At 46.1% G+C, this 26,535-nt stretch overlaps 6 protein-coding genes and 1 non-coding gene across 7 annotated transcripts; 5 read left to right on the top strand and 2 right to left on the bottom strand.

The window, feature by feature from the left end:
- Positions 1 to 47: 47 nt before the first annotated feature.
- On the top strand, positions 48 to 2,277 carry EV420DRAFT_1298880 (carbohydrate esterase family 16 protein; the record flags this gene model as incomplete). Its single annotated transcript, XM_060468363.1, has 4 exons — positions 48 to 240; positions 1,391 to 1,695; positions 1,751 to 2,118; positions 2,172 to 2,277. 4 exons carry the CDS (start codon positions 48 to 50, stop codon positions 2,275 to 2,277), a joined length of 972 nt encoding a protein of 323 aa, XP_060340250.1.
- Positions 2,278 to 6,609: 4,332 nt separating this feature from the next.
- On the top strand, positions 6,610 to 7,532 carry EV420DRAFT_1473515 (uncharacterized protein; the record flags this gene model as incomplete). The annotated part of the gene is made up of 5 exons (XM_060469143.1): positions 6,610 to 6,880; positions 6,910 to 6,952; positions 7,008 to 7,304; positions 7,334 to 7,401; positions 7,453 to 7,532. The coding sequence occupies 5 exons, from the start codon at positions 6,610 to 6,612 to the stop codon at positions 7,530 to 7,532; spliced, it is 759 nt and encodes a 252-aa protein (XP_060340249.1).
- Positions 7,533 to 9,797: 2,265 nt separating this feature from the next.
- On the top strand, positions 9,798 to 11,396 carry EV420DRAFT_1757971 (uncharacterized protein; the record flags this gene model as incomplete). The annotated part of the gene is made up of 6 exons (XM_060480532.1): positions 9,798 to 9,888; positions 9,958 to 9,987; positions 10,036 to 10,216; positions 10,269 to 10,502; positions 10,787 to 10,856; positions 10,910 to 11,396. 6 exons carry the CDS (start codon positions 9,798 to 9,800, stop codon positions 10,931 to 10,933), a joined length of 630 nt encoding a protein of 209 aa, XP_060340248.1. The 3' UTR covers positions 10,934 to 11,396.
- A 141-nt stretch (positions 11,397 to 11,537) lies between these two features.
- EV420DRAFT_1298878 (uncharacterized protein) lies at positions 11,538 to 12,164 on the bottom strand (the record flags this gene model as incomplete). The annotated part of the gene is made up of 3 exons (XM_060468362.1): positions 12,158 to 12,164; positions 12,019 to 12,099; positions 11,538 to 11,966 (listed from the first exon to the last, which is right to left on the bottom strand). Exons 2-3 carry the CDS (start codon positions 12,082 to 12,084, stop codon positions 11,538 to 11,540), a joined length of 495 nt encoding a protein of 164 aa, XP_060340247.1. The 5' UTR covers positions 12,085 to 12,099; positions 12,158 to 12,164.
- Positions 12,165 to 12,169: 5 nt separating this feature from the next.
- On the bottom strand, positions 12,170 to 12,367 carry EV420DRAFT_1241562 (uncharacterized protein; the record flags this gene model as incomplete). Its single annotated transcript, XM_060466641.1, has 1 exon — positions 12,170 to 12,367. A coding segment is annotated over one exon (198 nt), but the record flags the coding sequence as incomplete, so codon positions are not given.
- Positions 12,368 to 15,469: 3,102 nt separating this feature from the next.
- Positions 15,470 to 15,539, top strand: EV420DRAFT_t18. The gene has a single exon. It is a non-coding gene; the product is annotated as a tRNA-Asp (tRNA).
- A 6,337-nt stretch (positions 15,540 to 21,876) lies between these two features.
- On the top strand, positions 21,877 to 23,970 carry EV420DRAFT_1500783 (cytochrome P450; the record flags this gene model as incomplete). The annotated part of the gene is made up of 9 exons (XM_060471029.1): positions 21,877 to 22,252; positions 22,312 to 22,340; positions 22,397 to 22,606; positions 22,661 to 23,080; positions 23,137 to 23,313; positions 23,366 to 23,473; positions 23,526 to 23,686; positions 23,744 to 23,818; positions 23,877 to 23,970. The coding sequence occupies exons 1-9, from the start codon at positions 22,066 to 22,068 to the stop codon at positions 23,968 to 23,970; spliced, it is 1,461 nt and encodes a 486-aa protein (XP_060340245.1). The 5' UTR covers positions 21,877 to 22,065.
- Between the last annotated feature and the right edge of the window lie 2,565 nt (positions 23,971 to 26,535).

Below are 26,535 nucleotides of genomic sequence, written 5' to 3'. Positions count from 1 at the left end.
CCTCATAAACACCTCCTTTCATTCAACCAACCCACGACCAGTATCCAATGTCTTTCCAAGTCCCCCTCCTTCTCTCTCTTCCCCTTCTCTCCTTCACAATCCAAGTCAAGAACCTCGTCACCTTCGGCGACAGCTACACTGACATCACCACCATGGGCGACGGGGGAACAATGTGGCCTGTCTACGCTGCAGGGTACGCCAACCTCCAACTGTTCCCCTTCGCACGTGCCGGCGCAACATGTTCCAACAATATAACCTTCCGCCGGGCACTAGAAATTCAGCGTGGTCACCTGCGTGGTACCACGCGTGCATGGTGCATGGCCACGTGGGCCACGCAAAGTCCGTAGTTGAACTTGAGTTGAACTTGCCTTGACTGTACATATATACTGCGCAATGATAAGAATGCTTCATTAAACATATACTTGTATGTATTTCTTATTCATTGGTAAATTGTCTGCAAGAAACAGACCTTTGTTCGAAAATGTTTCAATGCTCAATTGTTGCCCATTAAAGGTTTTAAACCTTCAAATCTCGGATTTGTAGGTGCCATTGCATCTTCAATGCATGTATCTATGATTATGAGAAGGATAAATATCAAAACTTAGCTACTCTCTCATTTTTCCTGCATCAAGTCGTTAATCCAAAGATGTTATGACACTATGAACATTAATTCAACGTTGACATCACGTCAATTACTCCTTGAATGCTCTAATACTAACCAAATTGGTCATTTAATTCTCCCTAGAATTTTCGTTCCTTATGTACTAATATACCTTGACCACGCAAGTAACCACGCTGGCGTACCACGCAGCCATGCAACCACGCAGCCACGCAGGCACACCACGCAGGCTGACCACGCACCGCCACGCTGACAAACCACGCAACCACGCAGACCACGCAGGCACCTCGCAGGCACCACGCTAACCCATATAAGTTTGCCCTCAGAAAGTGTATCATTTGTATAATTGCCTCTTAATTCGCTTGTTTCTTTGGTGTTGTTCATATCAAGTGTAGAACTCCGTATTCTTCTCATCATGTCCGCTCAACTGGGAACCCCACATTGTGTACCTTATTGCTTCTAGCTTGGCAGATCACCTCTAAGGCCTTTTTATACTGTTAGGATACTCATAAAATTATTTACTTCAGCTACAATACTTTTGATGTTCTTAAACTTAGCAATCCAGTTTGAATGATATTTTCATGATATTGACCATATTTTGAAGCATTTCAATATCACACTAAAGCTGTCATATTTAAACATTCAGGAATTCACAATCCAGCTAATCCTATGCAAGTACTAACAGAAAAGAACGGAACGCGTCGACTCAAGTCGCGTTTGATGGACTTGATCAACTTTTGATCGAAGTCCCTTAATTTGTCAACCACGCAGCCACGCACCACGCAACCACGCAATCACGCAGGCGACCACGTCGAATTCTTCTTGCCCCCTTCCGCCCCTTTCCCTCCATATTCGAGAGTCAGCTCCCGTTGTATTTCGCGGAAAAGCACAACGGGTCGATTGTTTTGGACCCGGAGGAGACGCTCTATACGCAATGGATCGGGACGAATGATATCGGAGTGTATTCTTTGGTTACAGGGAGCAATAATGCGTCGATAGTTGACGTGGTAGGCTGTATGTTGGATTGGGTTCGGGTCTTGTATAAGGATGGAGCGAGGATTTTTTTGCTCCAGAATGTGGGTAACTGTAACTACCATCACGGATACCGAAAAACTGACATACCGTGTGTAGATGGTACCACTGAACGAAGCAATCTTGTATGCTCCAAACTCGTACCCGAACCATTATTTCAATGGACCGCGCAACACAACCGAATGGAGCGTGTTTATTCGCGAGCTAGTATTGAGTGGGAACGCACTGTCTCGTGCGATGCTCCGAGCGGTAGTACCAGAGGTTCCAGGCGCTCACATCGGGATTTTTGACTTGCACGGACTGTTCCAAGACATACACGATAATCCAGCAGAGTACTTGAACGGGACTGCGCCGTTCAACGTGACGGGTGCGGTGTTATCCTGCATAGCTCCGGAGGAAGGTCAGGCTGGGAGTTTACAGTGCACGACGGTGTTTGGGACAGATCGGGATAGTTATCTGTGGTGGGTGTATCCTGTTTCTATGTTTTATTTCCTGGGTTTCACGCGTATGACCGGTGTAGGTACGACGAGTTGCATCCGAGTGAGCAAGCGGATAGGATCGTGGCGAGGGAGATTGCGAAGGTTGCGAGAGGGCAAGAGAGCAAATGGGCTACGTGGATTTCATGATGTGGGAGATACGAGGTTCGATAGCTGTCTGTATGGCAATATAAAAGGAGAGAAGATTTCGGAAAGAAGGTATGGTAAATTTAAGGCAAAGGGGTAAGGGTTATCGAGGATGACCGGTCTACAGATCGTTATTTTTGTTATCTTACATATCCCGTTCCATTGTACGTACATGTGCAAGTCGGGTTGGTATCAAGGCGTGTTCCAGGGAACGGTTAATTTCACACTGTCGGGTTCGACTCCCTGCAGGATAATAGTGATCCAGGGTGGAATTGTTTTTTTCCCGAAAAAAGTAGTATATGGATGTCAACACTGTAGGTCGATATTCCCATACAAGAGAAGCAGGAAGTCTCAATCTAAATCACGATCCAATCAACACAGTGCTGCCAGGGGCTGTGCAAAGAGAAGATCTGATAGTCGATAGCTGTATGTATAACAATATAAAACGAGAGAAGATCTTAGAAAGGAAGAACGGTAATATTAAGGCAAAGGCATCTATCGCAAGCCCCACATTACACGATCTGCAATTGTATTCCGGCTGTGAGTAGGTACATAGAAGATACGTTTCTGATAGCACACCGGTTGGTCGTATATCTACCTAGGTATGTTTCATTCCCACAGTGATGAATCCAACGAATTTCGCCTCTTCCATGCTTTTGTTTGCACCTAGCTTGGAAATTTGAAGAGTAAAAATGCACATTGAAACAATCCAGTATTCTCACACTAAGAATCGAACATAGCGTTGTTGTGTAATAGCCGATGTGTTACTGAGGAGATAAGTGAACCTCAGGTCGTCTTGTTACCTCCTCCGGGGAATAAATATTCGGCAGGGATGTACCATGGCTTCTAGGATTCATCTGGTTCCTTTGTAAACGAAAGAGATAAAGTATAAGGTATAATATGACAGAACAAAAATGGATGAAGGGTTGTTTTGGAATGGCAAACCTTCGTATCGAGGGCAGATCTGGTAGTGCATTAGTATTACTTGGTGCCTATGGGCTCAATTCCCCAACCAGACGCATACTGTAAAAATAACTCCGTCATCTTTTGGGTTCGCTCCGAATGTTCAGTCCCTGTTAGTGTCCGGAATTGAATGTATGATAACCTCCGCCATTGTACATTTGTTAACGCGTAACTGTCGGGTTCGACTCCCTACAGAAACAATAGACGAGTATAACCGAGTGGTCTTTTCCTTATGATTCGGAAGGCTCGAGAATAGCGAGGATGATTTTACTGAACCGCCACTGGCTCTTTCTTTTCATCACGTTGCACATTCCGTTCCCTTGTAATTGCACGTCGGGTTGGCATACAAGCATGCGAGGCAAAACTGCGGGGTTCGATTCCCTGCGCGCGGAATGAAAGATGCGTGTAGGCGGTATTTTTTCGTGAAAAGAATATTGTATCCTTCCTTTAAGGACTCCTCACCGCTCCGTAATCCATGATAATTAGGAGCAATTGTCACCGTAGTTATACCGTTCTTATTTCAGTTGGTTTTGCGCAGCTGCTTCCATTTCGTTTAGAAAGTGAGGGCGGGAACGGTTCACAATGCAAATTTCCATGCTGACGCCCTGTTCTCGTTAAGGTGCAACTGGGGCTGCATAAAGAGAACATCTGGTTGTGTATCCGTACGGCTCTGCATGTATTGGTTCGACTCCCAGCCAGTAATTGATCGAAGAAACACAGCTGTTTTTGTTGTTTTATCTCGATGTGTACTCATCTCCCTGGTATCCTATCTTATTCTTCCGAAAATAAAATATAAAATCCATGCTGTGCGCTAGTTTATATAGAGCTGTTGAGCTCGACCCCATCAATTGTACGTGATATGTATACAAGTGCTGGAGTTGTCACACAGTCTAGGACCTTATCTAGAGGATGTTTATCTCTTATGCATTCATGTGAGGTGATATGCCTACAGGGCGTACACACTTGTAAAAGGCATGTAAAATTCAATTTTACAACATTACAAGTTGTATCTCTACCTATACTAGTAAGAAAAGACAAGAAATCGGGAAGTAACCAGCGTAGTAAACCATTGGGACTTAGCCATACAATATCTATGCCTCGGGTGACGAGCTGGTGACCCGATGACTCAGCCCGAGTAACCGAAGGTCCAGGCGGGTCGATGCACATGGTACCAGCCGACCTGGCATCCCGGCACTGATGGCCGCCTGATGGCATCGGTCCGAAAGTAAGAATAACAAAACAAAGAACGATCGCGTACGGCTTTACTTACCTGGCAGCTTCCCTAGTCTCTCAGGTGGACGGTTGGCTCACCGGGTAGATGAGAAACAAGAACCGTAACACCAGGGGCTCTGCCCCGGTACAGGTAAAACTTAGTATCATGAGCCAGGACACCAGGTTGTGGCACAAGATCATGATCGGGTTCACCTGGGAGCCGGGATATGAGCTCATATCCACCCGGCTCCATCAGCAAGTGCAGTAATAGTACCTGGAAAGATTGGAAATATAGATAGGGTAGAATAGTATAAATACTGTCCATGTAACTAGCGGGAAGGCAGGTTTCTGGCCCCCGGAACGCTACCAAGCAAATTAGTATGGGCTTTGGTTAAGAGCTTCGAGTCCTAGACTCACCTGGAATAGTATTTAGTGACCTGGTCACATTTTGTGTGCAAGAACCATTCAGAAAGTCAGAAGTACAGTCCAGAATCCGTGTTAGTACCAGTAAAACTGCAACCAGGCAGACAGTATCAGTTCAGACACCGCACCAGGCAGTTAGTACGCATTCAGGAAACTGCACCAGGCAGCCCGTTGGTATCAGATTGTGTTCGGTAACACAGAAAGTTCAGATTTGTGTCGCTTCAGAATATTGCAATCAAACAAATTATATTCATTGTCAACCCGGAACTAGTATCCACAGTACAAGTATCAACCCGGTGTAACTTACCCCTTTGAACCGCAATTATTGAGTGTGTTAGGGTGTGTGTGTGTAGCACTTCGCATTCCTTAGCATAGTTTAGTACCTTTCAGAGGCAGTGGTGCATTGGCTAAGACAAAACAGCACTGCTCGACTCCCTGCAGGAAAATGACACTGTGGTCTCGCTATTGTTTTCACACCGACGTCTGAGGAGAGCGATGTCTCTTACTCGAGAGGTAACAGGTATTAATTTTTGCTACTAGCAGATGAACATGCAGAGGAGTAAGGATAATCTTATATATTTCGGAGGATTTCACTCTGGCAACAAGTAGAGATGGATCGCAAGGCAAAAACCAAAGTTCTGGTAGTGTATCGGTAACTATGCAATACGAACAATGGGTTCGATTCCCAGGTGAGCTTGTACGAGGATCGTGTATCATTTTATTGAATCTGTGGATGAGAACAAGAAATGTCACTTAGTATCCATGTCTTCGACAAGTAGGTGTGACAAATGCAAGAACAAGATTGATGGTACATGTCATGATGTAGGATGACGTGAGGCATAAGGGATGATGGAACAATGCACCGAGAGACTCCTCTATCCGGTGACGATGGCACGGATGCCTAATGGTCTTCATCAGTCCCACGTGCAAGCTCAGGGTTCGATCCCCAGCTAATACTTCTTGAGGTCCTCGATGTTTTGTCGAGAAGGATTAAGCTCATTTTGTTTCTCTGTCAGTGACAAGTGCTGTGGTGAAATGACGGTAACAATTTTCAGTCAAATACACGGAATGATTGCAAAGAAAGCCTGTCCTTGAATCGTTACCATGATATTTGAAGACCGGTGAAATGTCAAAGTAATGCGAACAAGAACGCTGTGCACCTTGGAAAAGGGAAAATTGGTGAAAATGCTATCCAAATAAGTAAGAGAGTGTACAAAACGAGAGAGATAAGCTACGAACGAAAAGAGAGTTGACGAGGTGACGAAAGAGGAAGGATACTTAACCGGCCCGTGTGCCGATGACCAATCCGCTGTTCTCTTCGCGACCACGACCGCCCGCACGCAGCACACTTCGTTTCCCCTACATGCCATAAATCATCGGTGAGACGACTCCATGGCTAGCCCCCAAAGCCTATTAGATGCGTTTTCCGGTGCACGCCATTACTATGGCTCGCGATAGCGACTGACGACTTGACGTGTATGCGTGAGGCTTTGAGGATCTGGGTTACGATGTGTGAGAGCAGGTTTATTGTGCGTTCATGTTCTCTCCATGTCCTTGCTCCCGCTGATGAATTGCAGGTCAGGCGAATCGGATATCCCTCAACTACTGCAAATACGTGTCCCAGTAACCGGAGTTTATGGATGTCGCTTTGGGCAAAAGAGTACATTCTGCTCTTCTCGTAATGGTCAACTCTCGAATTGAAGAATACTAGGCGAAGGTGCGCTCGTGTGTACATACATGACGCGCCTGGCCTGTCTCAAGGTCGACTCACTAAGTTCCCATCTGGGAATATCATCTCCACTGAGCCCAGGCTTGAATCACACCATTACATTCGCCCAATCCCTCGACGACCGACTCTCCACTCTTGCGCTCCTGATCCTGATTCACCATCCGGTCAAGGGAGGCATGCACGCATGCTGTACTCCATCTGCATTGTCTCCCTCTCGTGTCCACCTTCCGTGCCTCCGACGAGGAAAATGGTTCTTAACCCGACGGCGACCTGCCGTTGGTAGTAGCATATTGTTAAACGATTTATAGTCATTTATCGCCGTCTTTTGGAGGAGCAAGGCGTTTTATCGGGGTACGCCCACGTGTATTTATGTTGGTGTCCTGAGGACTGAATTGGCCTTTCTTAGATCGTGTCAGATCAACGATACACGGAATCTGGCGCTAAATCTCCACGCAAAGTGCTTCCGTGACCACAGATGGGTCGACCCACTACGCATTTTTCCTAATGCAGGATACTACATCAACCTCCTGGGCGTTTCACGGCACTTGGAACGTGATCGTAGTTACGCATGCGAACGATCTCGTACGATCGTCTGGATCACTTCTCGTTGGACTATCTCATTACATCCTTCGAAGTATGGCAAAATGATCCCCGATGACCGGCTGCATAAGGCAGGCTTGGTGAATCTCTATTGCGCGTGTTGGTGGGTTTCAAATCTTAGTTTGTTCAGAGGCACATCTACCAGCAGGAAGGCATAGTACATCCAGATCGTGTGATACATGAGATATCTGCTGTATCCAGTACGTCTCCTCTTTTCCTTCTCCTAAATTATTTTAAAATTGACTAACCAGATCCCTCGCAAATCAAGAAAGACGGTGAAGGAGCATGCGTTTCTGCGCATGATGAAGCAGATATTCGCAGCATAGCATAGTATTTTTGCCTACATTTGATAGCTTTTCCATACGAAATAGGACTTCTCCCTTATAATTTCTCGACGGAGGTTTACAAATTCGGTTCCGCTTTCTTCCGAGGACGCTCTCTCTAGAAAACGTTGTCAGAATCTCCTATGCAAGCCGGTCTGGAATCAAAGTCGCGTCTCTTTGCGCCAATAAAAGGTTGGTAGCACATCTGTCTCACGACTGTGACATGGGTTCGATTCCCATCAAGAGATACAGGTGTTCTTTCATCTTTTTTTTTCTTTGGAGGCCATGCTCCATTCGCTCTGAGGGCTTAGAAGACAGCCAAACCTGTCGATTCTATGACAGAATGTGTCTAGTCTATGGAAAGACGGTGAAAGAGCTTCTTCCGTATGATGGAGTAGATTGACTAGCGCGTCCAAGATTATCGGGTTTAACTCTCTTCAGGACAATGGAAGGAGTATCCGGATTGAGTAAGTTCCGGAGTGCGCGCGTACACATTCTAACATAGATTCAGAGTAGGCCGTCGATACGATGACTATCGCACTCGCCAGTAAGCAATTGAATAATGAATGAGAAACAGTGCAATATGTATGCGGGTCGGTTAATACATGGTCTTGTGGTAACTATCGGGTTCGATTCCCCATAGGATAATGTGCCGAGGGCAAGTCTTTTTTTTTGTATTCGACATTCTGATGAGTGGTTCCCGGTGAAAGAGGTAATCCATGCAAAGATTCATGCATAATTCTCATAGAGGTATTATATGCGCAATGGTGGCTTATTTCGTGCAAAATGGGTCCCAGTCTGAGATCCGGCCGTGCTTTCTTTCGGAATGACGAGTTCAAGGAACAAACTGTTATATTATCGAGTACTTAATGGATGTCGTTGTGAGTACATCTATGATCATAGGCAGGAAACACATGGTGCCGGATGAGTGCTGAGAGGATCGAAGGAGAGGAAATAGGTCCCGATCAGGTAGCTTATCAGGAAACTTGAACACAAGCTGGGTTCGATTCCTGGCCGGAGCTTTAGCTGTTATGCGGGGTTTTTTTTGCGTCACTAAGTTATTTTCTATCCTATTTCTCTGAAGTCGGTACTTGTAAAGCATGGGAAGAATAACATACCTCAAAAGATAGGCGAATGGTACAGGAAATAATATATTGACCGCCGACCAATGGCGAAGTGATCTACCTGAACTGCTTAGTCAAGACTCGAACTCGGTCAGTCTTCTTCTCGCTTAGCAATACGAGAGAGAGGTATCGAGTAGACTGGGAAGAAGTCGAGGCCAGGGGCACGCCATATCCATGGGAATAATCTTCTCTTCCCTTGCAGCTCGTGTCGATGACTTGAACTTCTAAGTCACCTTAAACCACTTGGAAGCTCTTTTGTAGTGTATTGATGAGGACACGGGCCAGTCATTCGGCCTTCCTTCCCTTGACATACAAAAGCTGGGTTCGACTCCCATCAAGAGAGGTAGAAGCGCAGGAAAAGTGTTCCATTTTATCTTTGGTGCAAGTTTAGATATTATATTTTTGCCGTGCGCCTTTTCAGATAGAGTTGTTAATCTCGACCCCCTACGGTGATCGATCCGAATTGATATGTTTATAAGTGACGGAGTTCTCACAAGATCTGGCTAAAGTTTGTTAATCTCTTTCCTATTCCCTCCCCACCTAATTTTGTGAATTTGATCGGCATACAAGCATGTGAGGCGATGACACATTAGCGAAGACCAGACTACGAGGTTCGACGCCTCACGGGATGATTATTGATACAGGGCAGCATCATTTTTCACAAAAATAAGTCTAATGTACCAGTTTTCGAGGAATGTCATGACATTTACTACCTAAAAGTTAGCAAGTCTTGGCGGAAACCAATGAACACATAGAGTAGCGAAGATATTATTGCACGAGTCTCAAGCTTTCGTCCCACCAAGTAGAAATTACTCTCACTACCAGAACAGGGCTCTGGTAGCGTATCGGTAAGCATGCCATACGCATGATGGGTTTGATTCCCATCTGGGCTTGTCGTGAGGACTACTGATGTATTTTTAATGCATTGAAACAAAAATCATTTAGTATCCATGTCGTCTACAATAATTATGCAAATGAATGTTTGACAGAAGCGAGGTTTTTAAAAAAGTGAGAAAAGTGAGCTGAAGATGAAAACGGACGACATGATATAGGGTGGCGAAAGAGGAAGGATAAACGGCCCGGGTGCCGATGACCAATCCGTTTGAGGCGCCGCCCGCCCTTTGCTTCGCGACCACCACCGTCCACAACATGTCGTTTCCTCTACGCAATATCGTCATCGATGAGACCCCTCCGCAGCTATTCTATGACAGCCCTGAAAGCATACTGGACGCGTTTTCCGGTGCACACCATTACTACGGCTCGCGATAGCGATTGACGACTTGACGCGTGCGTGTGAAACCTTGAGAAGCTGGATTAGCATATGTGAGACAGGTTTATTGTGCGTTCATGTTCTCTCCATGTTCTTGCTCCCACTGATGAATTGCAGGTCAGGCGAACCGGATATCCCTCAACGACTCTACTTACGTGTCCCAGACATCAGAGTGTCTACACTTCTATGTCAGGATGGATCTTTCGAGTTCAGAGACCTCACTCTGGGGCCTGGGCCGAAGATGGCGTTTTTCTCTTCTTGTGGTGTCAGTCTTTGGAACTCGGAAGTACGATACAAGGTGCGTTCGTGCGTGTATGTACGCATTCATATATGCGCCTGACCTGTCTCAGGTTCGACTCACCGAATTCCCGTCTGGGAATATCATCTCCACCAACCCCAGGCCTGAATAACATCGCTACGTTCGCCCAATCCCTCGATCGACTCTCCGCTCTTGCGCTCCTGGTCCACTGTCCTGTTAAAGAAGATGCATTTCTTCCCTCGCATGTGATGAGGAGAATGAACGTTAATACCAGGGCGGTTGGAGTTAGGGTATTTGAATTATCGTCATCTTTTGGAGGAGTGAGGTGCGTTTTTCGGAGGTATGTCCACGCGTATTGCGTGTAGGTGTTGTGGGTAACTGACGTATCATTTCCTAGATAATGTCAGCGTCAATATACACGTATTCAGATGTCACATCTCAGCGGAAAGCGCCTCCCTGACCGCAGACGTGTTACATATGTCATCCTGCTGTTCACACTCCCTAATAACGAATACTACGTCGACCTCCGCAGGCCTTGGAGCTCTGTCACGCATTAATATGCTTCCCGAATCCTAGACTTGGCATATCGCATCGTTCTCACTTCTGTAGTTGGTTACCTTCCTCCAAGTACGGCGAGAAGGATGATCCTAGAGACGACGAGTGGAAAGAGGCCGGTTTGGTGAGTCCCTATTGCGTGCGTGAATGGATTGTGAATCTAATTCGGTTCATAAGGCTGCTGAGAGGGATACAACATAGGCCCAGATCGTGCGATAGTCTTTGGACAAATCTGCCGTATTCATTATGTTTCCGCTTTTCCTTCTAATGATTGACTAACCAGATCCTCCAACACAAACAAGATCGTCAAGAGCTCGTCTTCTTGCGCATAATGGAGCAGACGTTCTCAGCGTAGCATTTTAGACCTCCATTTGATAGCTTCTTCGTATGAAACTGGATATGTTTCTTTCCTGTGGCATCGTGTGATTTCTCGACGGAGGTTTTACGAATTCGGATCTGCTGTCTTCCCAGGATGCTCTCTCCCGAAAACGTAGTCAAGGTTGCATACTCTTTGCGCTCATCAAGGGCCAATAGCTGATCTGTCTTATCAGCGTGGTATGGGTTCAATTCCGGCCAAGAAATACGGGCCTCGTTTTCCGTTCTTTCTTAGACCTGTGACCGGTCCCTACATGAGCAAGCGTCGATGGTAGGGACCTGTACGGCTGAGTTTGAATTCCCTTTGATAAATTTAGGGAATTGCCGGATCCCAAAAAGGTCAGAGAAGGGGCTTCCATATTTAGGTTTTACTGGTGATCGTAGTGATCTCGACGCGTTTCGACGCGTTTTCGTGTATTTTCCCTGTCCGTCATGTCTGCCAGCCATAGAAATCGATCCAAGTCCTTCTCTGGTGTATTTTACACCCCTCTTTCATTGGACATGTCCTCTCAACTTCAAACTCCAAGCGAAGGACAGCACTCTCAATGACCGAGAGAACATGAAGTGGCGACGTCGCTGTTAATACCTGCCAAGGAATGGAGGGGAGTATTTTTATCTCATTCAAGCGACCCGAGGATGGTCGGAATGCGGGAACGTTGTACTGTGGAGTACCAGTGAAATAAATGAAGTGAGCCTCGTCTACGAAAACACGCCTGATTGTTTTCCGAAACGCCAGCGTCCGGATGAGATGACCAAATCGTGTGAGATATCCTTCCTTGGATTTGAACATTTGTTCCGTAGTTACAATGAAGTGCTTGACAGTTCCCAGCGTCTTGGTTTTGCCATTAAATATCATATTCTGTCGAACATCGTAAATTTGAGTATATAAACGTAACAGAAGGTCACCGTACATCCCAGAATGACTGATTCCGTGACGTATCATCATTTATTGCAATAGTATTGATCTTGTACTTCATAACAAAGTCTCTCGCCTACGTAGTCCGCAATATGAGCTCCAATTACGGTTGCCAAGCAGCTAATGTTACGTACCTGGGTCAATTGAAGGCGCTTCAGAGGGGATATCGTGATGCTGACACCATTCGAAGGGTGGTCCGACAAGATAAGAAGAGCGATGATAAGGGTTTTTCCCGACCCTGTCCCTGCAATAACCGCCGAGTCCCTTCTTTCATACGAGGCTAATGCTGCTCGAAGCTGCATCTCTCTAGGTGCCTCCCTTCCACAGGTCACAAGGTAAGCCAAGAGAAAGAGACGGTAGCAGATGATCTGTTGGTCTCGTGAAAGCGTAGAGATGTACGTTGATGGAACGCGATCCGCATCAACAAAATGGGTGATGTACTGAGAGAGATCATCAAAGCCAGCATTCCTGATGTCGTCGAGAGATTCAAAGATAGTTTTAGAACCAGATATTGTTCCCATTTGGTGATTTATGGTAACAGTGCATTCAACAAAGAGACGAGATGGTGGTAAACAAAGAAAACGCGTCAAAACGCGTCGAGATCACTACGATCACCAGTAAAACCTAAATATGGAAGCCCCTTCTCTGACCTTTTTGGGATCCGGCAATTCCCTAAATTTATCAAAGGGAATTCAAACTCAGCCGTACAGGTCCCTACCATCGACGCTTGCTCATGTAGGGACCGGTCACAGGTCTAGTTCTTTCTTTGTTCTTTCATGTCCTGCTCCATTCATGCTTAGAAGGCAACCAAACCCGTCGATTTTATGACGTAATGTGTCTCGTCTACTAAGGCTTCCACGATTGTCAGGTTCAACTCTCTTTAGTTGCATTGGAAGGAATATCCGGATTGCGTAAGGTCCGGAGCGAAGCGAGGTTCATCTTCTTCAACATGCAAACACAGATTCCGAGTAGGCCATCGATCCGATTTCTATCGTCCTCAGCAGTGAGTAATTGGATTATGAGTAGAAAAATGCGGTATGTACGTGGATCGGTGAAGATGCGGTCTTGTGGTAACTGTCAGGTTCGATTCCCCACAGGATAATATTGTGTCTAGAACAATATGTTTGGTCCTTTTTCGTATTCGGCATTTTGGTTATTAGTTCCTAGCGAAAGAAGTAGTCCACATGAACAATTTTTGTCAAAGTATGATCTACACCGCGACATCTTATTGCACGCGATATCAGTTCCATTCTGCGTTCTAGGCCAGCTTTCCTTTGGTACGACAAGCTCAAAGGAATGAAACTGCGATAGTATTGAGTAACTGATTCGAGGAGGATGCAAACGCCTCTATGGGCATAGGTTGGGGAGGCACGGTTCCAGATGAGCGTTGAAAGGAGCAAAGGAGCGGGACGAAGTGCTGATCTGATAGCTTATCTACTAGCTTAAACACAGGCCGGGTTCGATCCCTCGCCGGAGCTTTATACGTCAAGCGTGAGCGTTTTTATGTCACTGAGTTGTCTTCTATCCTGTTTGTCTGAAGTCATGTAGTGGTCATGGGTGTGAAGCACGGGAAGAGGAACAAGCTAGGCAAATGGTACAGAAAGTCTTATACTGACTGCCGATCAATGCCGAAAAAATATGCCTGAAATCCGATCCGTCTTCTTCTTGCTTGGCAGTGAGAGAGAGGTATCAAGTAGACTGGGAGAAAACTGAGGCTCCAGACACGCGGTATCCATAGGAATAATCTTCTCTCGTCGGAGAGTCACATTGCATCCATGCCTGCCCGGAATCTCAGGCTGTTATGGGCCCCTATCGACATCTCAATTCTCCACTTAGGCCCGTAGACAAATCTTTGGTAGTCTATCGGTTACTACACCCACCTGTCATATCAGGGTATTCCAATTTTCCAGGGGTAGGTGCGAAAGCTGGGTTTGACTCCCACCCAGAGAGATTAATGCTGCAAAGTCTCGCATCTTTTCACTTTATTTTGGTGAGAATGCCTGCCTTAGATTTTGATGTTGAGATAAGCGGTAATTCTCCAGCCGCTCACCCGGATATAGCAGGGAACCCTCACAAACAGGCGAGGGTCATCATCATTTGTCTGTCTATTTATCTACAACTGTACACCTAATAGAAGTAGTAATACTACATAGTAAACAAGGTCACAGAGAAGAACGGTTTCCTTGCCTGACAACTGAAGTCCTCGACGTCAACTGCGCTGCGATGCGCGACACTTGATACTCCAACAATTGATGCACCTTGCTCTTTGTTAGCTGTACATCTATTGCTCATGAATGCTACGGAAGTAGGACAGAATCCCAATAAGTGGTATTCTCGATTGAACACTAGACGGAACCGGGCCGCACGCCGATGTCCAATATACTTTTTACCTCTCTCTCCACAACAACCACCGACACTCACTATTCGACATAAGGATCTTCGCACCACTGTGGGAGACTATTACCTGGCTGTTTATCTATTCCAATGGACTTTGTTGCCTCAAGGTTTCCCACCATGATGCGTGATCGCTGATGGATTGAGGTGCTACATCAGGTTTCTTGTGCATTCTTGCCTCGTGCACTTGCCTTTCTTTCTTTTGACAGCTTATAGGACCAAACATGGCCTTGATATTCCTCGACAATGTCCATTATGGGTTATGCCGAGCCTTCAAAACCCTGTCATCACATTCAGCTAGCCTCTCTGTTAGCAGAGCAAGCCAACACCCATCGGCACACGTGCCTTTGACCGGTCACCAGACCTTACCCACACCACCATGAAATATTAAGTATATACTCGAAGTTTCTATCTTACTAACTTAGCTACAATTTTAGGACACTCTTAGAACATACTAGAATACTTGTAAAGGTATAAAAGCCTCGCATTTGTACTGCTATATACTTAGATTATCCAATTACTCTCTCACTCATTACTACTGCTGCTCACACTCTCGATGCTTCACTCCAAATCTTCGCACGCCCAGTCTGCCATCATATCGGGGAGTACACGGCCACTATGCACGCCATTGGAATTCCCTGAGCATATGACAAGGAGGATGAATCCCGAGAGATTGGGCGACTGTATAACAGACTTTGTTGTTTGGAATGAGATGACTTATCGTCTTTGGGGCAGATATGTGGTCGTTTGTTCAAAGTAAGTCTACGTGTATTACAGGTGTGGGTTGTGGAACTTATTCAGCCATTTTGGCTCACAAGGAGCATGACTGTCTGTCCGAGCGGAACACTGTAGCTGGAGACGGATACCCCCCTCGCTCGCATACACTTCAATGCAGTCCAAGAACTCTTCGTTGCTTCCGCATCAAACAATCCATGTTTGACCTTACCTCAGCGAAAAGAGACAGCGATCCGACGATATGTGACACGAACCTCACCAGTGACATGCACCAAACTACATCAGGTCTTGAAAATATATCGCTGCCCTTTTACCAGTCTCTGGTAGCGTATCGGCTAGCGCGCGGTTGTCAGCGATTGAATCTGGGTTCGATTCCTAGCCAGAGAGTGTTCCCAGTGTCAGGTACTATTTTTTACGCATCCCAAACGAATGCAGCTCAAATGACGACGGAGTATTCAGCCCACATACCGGTTATGATTGACGTTCTCAACCACGACCATCCGCGCTCATAATTCTTATACATGTTGGAACCTACGCGTCATTAAGAGAGATGTATATGCAGATATTCATCCAACGCTCCCATGGTCCTTCTTTCTTTGGAGCATGCGAGAATTCATTTTTTTTTGACTCTCCACTGTAGCTCGTCAAGCAACACTCGCACGCTAACTTTAGCGCCAGCCTGACCGGGGACCCACGTTGGTGGTTGTCCACTGATAAACACCAGATCGACCTCCAGCGTTACTTTCTCCATCACCGATACTCCGCTTCCGGCTTTATCATGCACATAGACAGTACATGTGAATCGCATAAAAGGAAGTACACATCATGTCACCACGAGGAACCTGTTTAAGGAAATATCACCAGTCACTCGACACCAAGTTGAGTAATGTACTATGGTATGGGTTCGACTCCCACTCACATATAAGCGGAAATTTTTCTAATTTTCTTTTTCTTTTTGATACAAAGGACGGATAATTGGTTCACCCTGAGTTTAAGATACGAATGTAACTTCACTGCTGTATGGTCCGCTCCCTTCAGGATAATGAAAATGAAGAAACTACGCGATTTCCTCAATGCTAATCTGCAAGGCGAAGCAGCAAACTCTTGTAGAAGCACAAATCACCGATTGTTTATCGGTTAACTTGGTTAAGATGGGTTCGATTCCCAGACGGTGCTTTGCATACCATCAAGGTTTCGTTTTTACCTAGGAAAAGACGGTTCGGTGAGTTGTTTTTTAATCCTGGTTTACTGGCCCACGGTGAAAGCCGCGCAGAAAAATGAACGGGCCTCTGAAGCTAGGCAAATGGTGCAAGGTATCGTATACCAGACAAACCTTAGAGAAAACTTTGCTTGGATTCTTCTCACCGAGAGAGGAATAGAGTAGACTGGGAACGAAGTGAGACTCTGCGCGTTCTGTATCCGTAGGAATCATCTTAAGTATTTTCTATTGAATACATAACTCCCAGGTAAGTATGGAATTCTATTTCGCTTCTGCCATTAACCTATGGTACACATTTAGGAAGTCTCTGATAGTGTATTAGTTAGTACGCGTGTGTATCATCCATCTTTCATCTCTCTGGAGTCTGACGTGCGAAAACTAGGTTCGACTCCCAGCCAGAGGGTATGCATACCAACAACATTCTTTTTTTTCATTTTTATCTTGCGTGCAAGTTCAAATTTAACGTGGCATAGATTTATGCACATGATTTTATGTTCGTTATTGATTATGAGTCCTGGGCATAGGATGAACTCTGGACAAGTAGTAAGGACGAAAGCAAGACGGAACCGGCCCGTATTGGGATCACCAATATACATTTTGCCTCTCTCTGCACAACCACCAACACCAAAACCACGGCTGTTCCACACGAGAATCTCCGGGTCATTTTGGAAGACGGATATATATAATGTTCCAAGGACTTGTACCGTCTCAAGGATTCCGTACTATTGTAATGGATGTCGATGATGGATTGAGGCGTTGCATGGGATTTCTGGCCCTGCGTTCCGGCCTTGCTCGCTGGATAGATATCCTTTCTTTTTGACAACTCATAGGTCAAAAATGGCTTGATTACGCCTGAAGAATGTCCACTAGCTTGTCCAACCCGTGGGTGCATTGATAACTGCAAGGACCCGGACTGCTACTGCCTCGAGGCATTCATACTCAGCTTCGCAGACCGCCCTTTGGTGAAAAAGAGATAGAATATCGACACCATTGGCGTTCTGGTTGTAAACCTCAAAGCGCAAATTGGGAATTATCATGCAGGCCAAGGCGTGTTCAAGTTTATTTGTGTTCGGGTCCTCTTATCCTCCTTAATTGTCAAAAGGTCAATATGCTACTGGACATACTCAAGTACTCACCGAATACCACCACGTCGAGTCGTCGATCTCCGCTGAGACTTCAAAGCGCCTTCAAATCCATATTGTCGCGTTCAGCTAATCCTTCGACGCTCTACCTTCCACTTTGGGCGCCCAGTGCACTGTCGTATGAAGTAAACCATGGTCGCTATACACGCTGTTGGAGTTCCCCAGGCATGTGAGGAGGATGAATGAGTAATTTTGCATCATTTGGGGCCATATGCGGCAATTCGAGGTAAGTTTATGCATATCAGATCTTTGGATTATAGAATTTATTCAGCCAACCCATATCACAAAAAGTACGACTGTCTGTCCGAGCGGTGGCACTGTAACTGGAGACGGATACCCTCCTTGCTTGCCTGTACACTTCAATACAGTCCAAGTATTCTTCATTACTTCTGCATCGAAGAATTCATGTTTGATTTCACCTCAGTGATCTGACGATGCGTGACACGAACCTCACCAGCGACATGCACCAAACTACATCAGATCTTGAACATATACCGATGCCCTTTTACCGGCGTCTGGTAGCACATCGGTTAATGCGTGCTTGTCAGCATTGAATCTGGGTTCGATTCCTAGCCCTCTGGTATTATTTTGCATGGGTTCTCAAGGCCTGCTGCAATTAGTTCGGACAGCGTGCCATTTCTCGAAATTCAGATGTGGCAATGTACACTGTTGAAGTACCTGCATATCACGATAAATTCTGTCCTTCGAGTGCTGTACGCTATGTTTCTATCGTCACATGGTTGTATATCCTCCCTGAAGATATGACAAAGCCGATGCAGTCTCTTTGTGATGCATGTGGATGTGGACGGTGGATCTGGTCTGGACGCAGAACACTTATTCCTTAAGGTGAGGACGGGACTCGGGGAGCACGGCAAAAGAAGCGACGACGGAGTATTCGGCCCGCACGCACGTTACCTTTCACGTCTTCACAACCACGACCATCCGCGCTCATACTTCCCATCCGTGTTGGAACCCACGCATCATTCAAGAAGATGGATATGCAGCCGTTCATTTGTGGCTCCTGGGGCCCCTTTCATGTGTTTTCCGTCCATCGCGCGCGTGCGCTTTCATGTTTCGACACCCTTTCGCGGCTTACCCACATGCTAACTTTAGCTTCGGCCTGACCGGAGATGCTATGCCTATGCTTATCCACCAAGGAACGCTACGTCTGCCTCCAGCATTACTTCTCTCCGCCCTTCGATGCTCTGCGTCCTCCTTTGGTGTGAAAAGAGGTAGTTTGCATCAGTTGTCGCTTGCCATGGGGATTCCTCTATTTCAAAGGGCCGTAAGGAAGATAACTAGTTATGCGCTCCCTATGAAAGCGAGGAATCTAGTATGCAGACGTTCACACACGGCTCGAAGAAGACTGGCCATCAGGAACCTGCTCCTGAGTCCTCTCAGGGACGCCGACTCTCAACTCAGGGAGTAACACATCTTAGTAAAGGTGCGTTTATACTCATTTTCGTTCTTTCTTGTACACGCCTAATCTGTCAACAGGGCAACCCGTTCGTGGAAATTCTTGCCCGAGAACACCGCTGAGCTCCACCAATGACAATCACATCATTGCTGCATACCGCTTCGTCCAATATCTTGCGCACCTCATCTGGTTTCAATGCATGCAGTACTTTCCAGGTGTGCGACAAGGAGGTAGAACTCCGCGATGGATCATGGCGTGGCATTTTGGTGACCCGGATGAGACGAATTATCGTCGTCTGTCAGAGGAGTTTGGCCATGTAATGTGAACGGTTACTCCTAGGTCAATTTTGTTACGTCCAGTCCGTCTCTCTGCAACACCAACCTTCATCTATTCATAGAGTTATATCACGCTTGTACTCCGGGATTACACCGTGTCCATCTCGACGAAACAGGTTATGTCTACCCGATTTCCACGAACGACTACCACATTGACCGCGGAATAACCCTACACTCGCTTTGAATCTCCCGATGCGATACTTTCCTCTATGCGTTCCATACGCAAGTTTTCTTCATGTATGATGACGAGGATGCACCTAGAGACGGTGACCGGATCTACAACTAATGTCGATGCCGTTGGAACCGTATCTCTAGGACCGATAGAGAGAATGTGGAATCGCTGGTGATAGTCGCGGGTCTAGCTGCGAATGTACAGAAATGGTGCACGTGATCTCGGGGGAACCGTACCAACGCTCCCACCGTGGCCCGTGCGAGCCCATCAAGAACTTCGGCATTGTTGTTGTACACCATGCGCGCGTGGATGGGTGGACCTAACCCAGAACAGGTTCTTCTATGTGTGATGGTACAGTTTACTGAAGAAAGAATTCATATCTGGTGCCTTTCCTCTTTTCCTTTCGTACGGTGCTGATCTCGGACGACAGACGAGACGTTGAGATCTCGCTAATTTCCTGCCTAGTGAATGAACTTTCGACGTCGTTTTGGATTTAATACATATTGTCGGTCTTTCCGGCATGTGTTTCTCTGCAAATTATGGCCTTATCCTCAACTCGGAGCACACGGCCGGGGAGTGTTATCCTTAGGGAAATCTCATGAGTTACTCAACACCAGGTTGTCAAGCTTGTTGAGGTCCTATGGTGCGGGTTCGACCCCCACAAGGATATGGCTGTTGAATGTTCTGAATCACCTTGATTATTTTTCAATGCCATACATAGGTGGATATTTCGTTCACCTTGAGTGTACGATATGGTTGCAATATCGCCATTGTACAGTTCCGCTGTAAGGAGGGCGAAGAAACTGCGCGATTTCATCAAGTCTAATGAACAAACTCGTTTCTGATGAAGGAAAAGTACAGATCTCTGGCTGCTTATCGGTTAACTTGGGTGAGCTCAATATGGGTTCGATTCCCAGCTGAGCCTTAGATAGACGGAGGTGTATAATCCTGTATGATAAGGGAGCAAAGATACCCGAAAGGGAGAAGAAAGAACGTACTGTAACTATCAGGATGTTATGCACCGAGCGGCAGGAACGTGTGCGCGAGCTAGGGTCCGCAATTCTGGGATTTGAATACAATTCTCAGTTGAAAGACAAGGAAGAAAGGTGTACGTCAGGTGGCAAACAATAGATGGATGTCTACCTTGTCGAGCGTCGCCCTCGGCTATTGTGCGGTACCTTGTCTTATGATACTTAGAATAGGGACGAATCTCAAACGAATCTAAGCATTGAGAGGAACACAGGTAGAAAATCTCACTTCCGTACACTGCAAGTCATTTGTTTACAAGTCCCCCTTGACAAAAGGAAGAAAACCGGCGGGATATGGGCAGTCAGGGTAATTCTATGTAAAGGAACGTTTGTGTACGAATCAGCGTCCTTGCGCATGTCTGATCGTTTGAAATATTAGCACGAAGCTATAAAGTCGATGCTATGATGCTATGATGCGCGGACTCTGCTTCGAGCCCTTATGCGTGTCCTCGCCCAATCGACCGCCGTTGCAAAGAAGCGTGGATATTCATTTGACGATGTGGTGGAGGGGGTCTATTGTATGGGGCGCGTCACCACTTAACTGGGATCCCGCCGGTATTATCATGCATGTTCTATGTACCGGTAAAATGACCTATTTGAGCTATCGCGAACGATGCCATTTCCCTTCGGCCTGGTGTGTTTGAGCTGCAGTACGGCCTTGTAGTACGTATCATGTCTCTCTGACTTCTTCGCATCATGAATTCGAATGCTCTACCTTTAGTCTTACGGCTTTCCTGAATATGGTTCACCACTAGCCTATGTATCCCCGGCATTTCCCTGAAACCAAACAACTGTCGACGTTTCGGCATTGTGTTTCTTCCTTCCTTTTAAGAACAAATGCTGCTGGACATCTGGCCCATGCCCAAACCACAAAGTGCTCGTTTTGTCATACACTGAACTTTAACTAAACGAGACCCAAACAAAATGTTATATCAAAAAGTCTCGCTCTAAGTAACACTAAGTCTACCGTAAGTCGAACAGTCCTTGGAATGTGCGCTCGTCGGGGAGCACATTATAGACACTTATATAAATAGGTTTCTTTTGCACAGGAAGCAATCGCACCGCATGACTTCCCAGATCAGCTGGGCGAATAATCTGGTCCGATGGGCGCACTCCATTTGCGACAGGCTCGGAACAGTAAAAGTCATGCGATAACCGCCGGTAAGAAAGAGAGAGATCCCAGCTTGAACAGAAGATATGATGGAAATAAGGGACCAAATGGTCCTGGAACTATGAGGGAGAAATATCCAAGTTTTTCCTCAAGTGCTTGTGAAAGCGCCTATACATTGCTTAGTTGCAATCATCGAGGAGCGAAAGGTTGCCCCGGCATCTCCCGGAAAACGCTATCATGGTTCTGATCATCGGTCTGCTCTTACGTCACTGCCTTGCACATGACTATCATTGCCTACCATTGCTGACTTTGAACTGTGGTTCACGCGTCCACTGATTCAACACTCACGCGACCTTCATCATCTATTTCAGATGCTTCTCCCGTATCTGAACACAGATGGAGACAGCTTTGGTGCGAACGGTGGTATTCGGAGAAACTTGTTGAATCGGTTGCTATAAAGCTGGACGATGTCGGATATCTCCCACAGTCATGTTTCTACTTGCTGCAACAGTGATTTGGTGCATCTATCGTGTCCTATCCAAGCTCGTGTTTCATCCCCTCAGAGGGTTTCCCGGACCGAAAATTGCTGCACTCACGTCGTGGTATGTAACGTACTGGGAGACAATTCGAGATGGGATGTTCGTCAAAGAATTGGAGCGTCTACATCAGATTTATGGTGAGGTGGTTAAAAACCTTCTCTGTCTAGGGTATTTTCCTGATGCTAAGATATTGAAGGTCCGGTGGTCCGCATATCGCCTAACGAGGTTAGCGTCTGCCATTACCTGAAATAATGCAAAAGACTCATCGATATCATTTTAAGCTACACTTCAACACTCCACAGGCATATTTTTCCATATATTCTGGTCATTCAAACGTGATCAAAGACCCGAACTTTTACTGGTGCTTCAACGTTGATGAATCCGTGTTTGGATTCACTGATCCCACTTTGGCGAAAAAGAGACGGGAGATCCTCAACCCTCTCTTCTCGCGGCGGTCGATTCTCAAACTGGAAAGTGTTATCCAGGCGAAGGTATGTCTCTTTTTCGATGGTCTGACTGAACTCTAGCTTAACAGTTTTTGCAAGGTCGATACGCTGACGGGTATCTTCGCCGAAGAATATCGCGGTAGACCTGTTGATCTACACCAAGCCTTCAAAGCCACGACTATGGACATCATCACCGCATACTGCTTCGCTGAATCATTTGATGCGCTCCACTACCCAGGCTTCGCCCATCCCATTCTCCAGGGAATGGAGGGTGCCACAGCCACCATGAGTGCAGTACGACACTTCCCTATCCTCGTGCTTTTGCACCATCTACCTGAATGGCTGATGACAAAGATGAACCCAGAGTCAGTAGGCTTCTTCCGACTGCAAACTGTGCTCGGGAAACAAGTCGATGGGATCCTAGCCGATCCTGGGGTGCTTGACGCTGTCCATGACACGATTTATCATCATTTGTTGGACGACGAGGAGATACCTTCGAGGAAGGCATTGTTGGCTGAGGTAAGCCTATGCTGTGTTACTGGTCGGTAACTGACTTTTCGGATCTTATTTCCTAGGCACAAACGCTCATCATTGCGGGAACTGATACTACAAGCAATGCAATGAGTGTTGGTTTCTTCTATGTTCTCAACGACACTTCTGTCCGAGCGAAGCTCATTGCAGAGTTGAAAGCTATGTGGCCGGAAAAGGGATCACCCATGTCATATGATTCTCTCGAGAAATTACCCTACCTGGTATGTCGTTGTACTTTTCCCAAGGATAACTATTCATCAACCTTGGCATCAGACAGGGGTAGTGAAAGAATCGCTGAGGATGAGTATTGGTGTGCCGGTTTCCCTTCCGAGGCTGTTGCGCACGGATATGGATATTGATGGGGTTTCAGTTCCTGCAGGGGTGGGTTGCCTTGTACTTTCTTTGAAGAAGATATGGACTGAATATCTCGTAGACTATCGTCGGAGTGGGGAGTTATTTCATGTTGATGAACGAGGATATCTTTCCTCAGCCAGAGACCTTCAACCCTGATCGGTGGACTCAAACTGATTTGCCCTCGCTGGATAAGTATCTCATACCATTCTCAAAAGGTCCTCGGTCATGCTTGGGCGTGAAGTGAGTACAATGATGGGCCATTATCAGAGGTATTGAATCTTATTTTCGTCTTCTCAGCCTTGCGTGGTGCGAACTGTACCTTGTGTTCGGGAACCTTTTTCGAAAGCTTGATATGGAAATGTATGAGACAAGGTACACCCTTTTCTCCTTTCGTTTCCTCAGTTCTGTCGCTGAATATTACCATGCACAGCCCGAAAGATTTAACTTACCGCTCACACTTCTTGCCCATCTTTTGTGGACGACATTTACATGCTACCGTTCGAGAATATCAGGAGCTGGGTTGATTTGCCTGCGTGTTGTTATATAGTCGTCTTGAAAACCGTCTGAAAATTGAGGCGTTACGGATCATCAGTAAGAACCATCAGAAACGCATAGGATCGTCGGAATCCAGAAACTTTATCTTCTAGTTTCAACATCTTTTGGCATCATTATAACATTGATTTTCTTATCTCAAATCCTTGTTATGTTCATTTCTTTCTTATCGGCAGGCTGCTTCGCATTGAGTCAATACCACCGTCTATCACGGTCATCGCTATTCGAGCACACGATCAGTTCTCGCGGAATGAAACCCCATGTAGAAGGGAACTGTCCATATCCGAGAGATAACAGTGGCATCGCACCATTTAAAGTTCAGAGCAGCACTGTCAAAGAATAAGACAACTATTTTCATTGGCGGTATCAGAACTATCTATCATACATCATTTAAGGTGAGAACAGACATAAGGTAGCGAGATACATATTAGGATTGTGTACATATAGGTAATATTATCGGCCCTTGTAATACATAGGCGAGGAAATGGAATAAGACGTATCTAGCAAAAATCCATCAATAACTGATAACCTTGGAAAACACGAGAGAATACCAAGACTCACCAACGAACGAAGCTCCCTACGCAACCGAACTATCGCAAAGTTCTGTTCCTCGTACAGTTCTATCTCCTCGTAGAATATTTTTGTGATGCGTGTGAATGCGAATGCGGGACAATTACTTATCGTTCAGGCCCAGGCCCTAGGGTGGGACAGGAAAAGGGAGAGAACACAGCAAAAGAAGCGACAACTGAGATACCATTCATGTTCTCTTCACAACCACAACCATCCGTGCTCATACTTCCTATCCATGTTGGAACCTACGCGTCATTCGGGAAGATGGATATGTAGTCGTTTATCTAGGGCTTCTGGGGTCCCTTTTACGTGTTTTCCGTCCACCGCGCGCGTGCACTTTCATGTTTTACACCCTGCTCTGGGTCATTACCGAGTATCCACGGCAATGTGTATCTACCAACAAATACTACGTCTACATCTAGCGCGACTTTCTCTCCATCTCTCCCGTGTCTGCATCTGTCGTCACTTGCCTCGGGGTTCTTTTCTTTGTGGATTCCACAGGGAGGAAAATTCGGGGAGAGTGACGAGACGACGATACGCTCGTTCATCCAAAACTCCAAGAGAAAGGCTATCAGGAGCTCTGAATCTGCTCTTCACATCGCCGCCGAATCTCAAATCAGAGAATAACATGATTTAAGTAAAGATGCATCCATATTCATTCGTATTATTGTACACAGATCTCATTTGTCTGTAGGACACCACATTCGCGGAAATCCTTCTGAATCCCCGGGAATACCTTACCGCGTTCCATTAATTATGGTCGCATCATCGCATCCAACTACTTCGTGCAATATATTCCCCACCCAATACGGTTTCAATGCATGCCTCCCATGCACTTCTTTCCCAATTTGCGACGAGGAGGTTGAATCCTGCGATAAGTCATTGCATGGTTGATTTCGGTGATCCAGACGAGACGAATTGTCGTCATCTGTTATCGCAAGGGTAGACGGTTACGGCTAACTCAATGAACCCAGTCCGTTAATGCGCACCTCCACAACGCCAGCATTTATCGACTCATAGAGATCGGCGACGCTTTGACTCCGGGACTACACCCATCAGCGTGTCTATTTCAATGAGAGAGAGAGGCAGGATACGTCAATCTGATTTCCATGAACAGCTGCCGCATTAACCGCGGAATAATTTTACACTCTACTTAAATTTACCGACACGATACTGTCTTCTATGGGTCCCATACGCCAATTCTCTTCAGGTATGATAGAGGGGATGCTCCTAGATACGGTGGCCAGATCTAGGACCCCCACGATGCTTCGTAACTTCGTCGACAACCTTTAGCGTTGTTCTTGTACCTCACCTGAGCCACATTGGGCCCCGTGTGACGGTGCTATTTACTGAATAAAGCCCCACATCTAGTGGGTTTCGTCTTTCCTTTTTGTACTATGGCTGATCTCAAAAAAGAGTCGGAATATTTGGAGCTTTCTCATCTTCAAATTATACGACCTTGTCCCAATATACAGTGAGTATTCATTCAATGTCGTGTATATTTACTACACAACACGAGTCTTTACAGCACGTACTCTCTCCATATTACGACTTTGCCCTCAGCGCGGAACACGACCCTGGTAGGTGTTACCCTTATGGAAATCTCACGAGTTACTCAGCATCAAGTTGTCAAGCTTGGTAATGGAGCTCGTATAGCACGGGTTCGACTCCCACAAGGGTATGATTGTATCGAGGGATTGTGATTCTTTTTCGATGCTAATTGTGGGTAATTCCTTCAGCATGTTTACGATATGATTGTAGCATCATTCCTGTACGTTTCCGCTCTACTGAGGGTGAAGAAACTTCAAGATTTTCTCAATGCTAAATTACGAGGCAAACGGACAAACCGTGTCTGAAGAAGCAGACCCACAGATCTCTGGCTGCTTATCGGTTAACTTTGGAAAATTCAAGGTGGGTTCGATTCTCAGTGACACCACTCATTGTAGAGGAATGAGAGCCTATTTTTT

Source organism: Desarmillaria tabescens (assembly GCF_030435595.1).
Source record: "Desarmillaria tabescens strain CCBAS 213 chromosome Unknown EV420scaffold_1, whole genome shotgun sequence".
NCBI lineage: Eukaryota > Fungi > Basidiomycota > Agaricomycetes > Agaricales > Physalacriaceae > Desarmillaria > Desarmillaria tabescens.
Note: the sequence above shows the minus strand (reverse complement) of the source record. Positions and strands in the feature narration are given on the sequence as shown.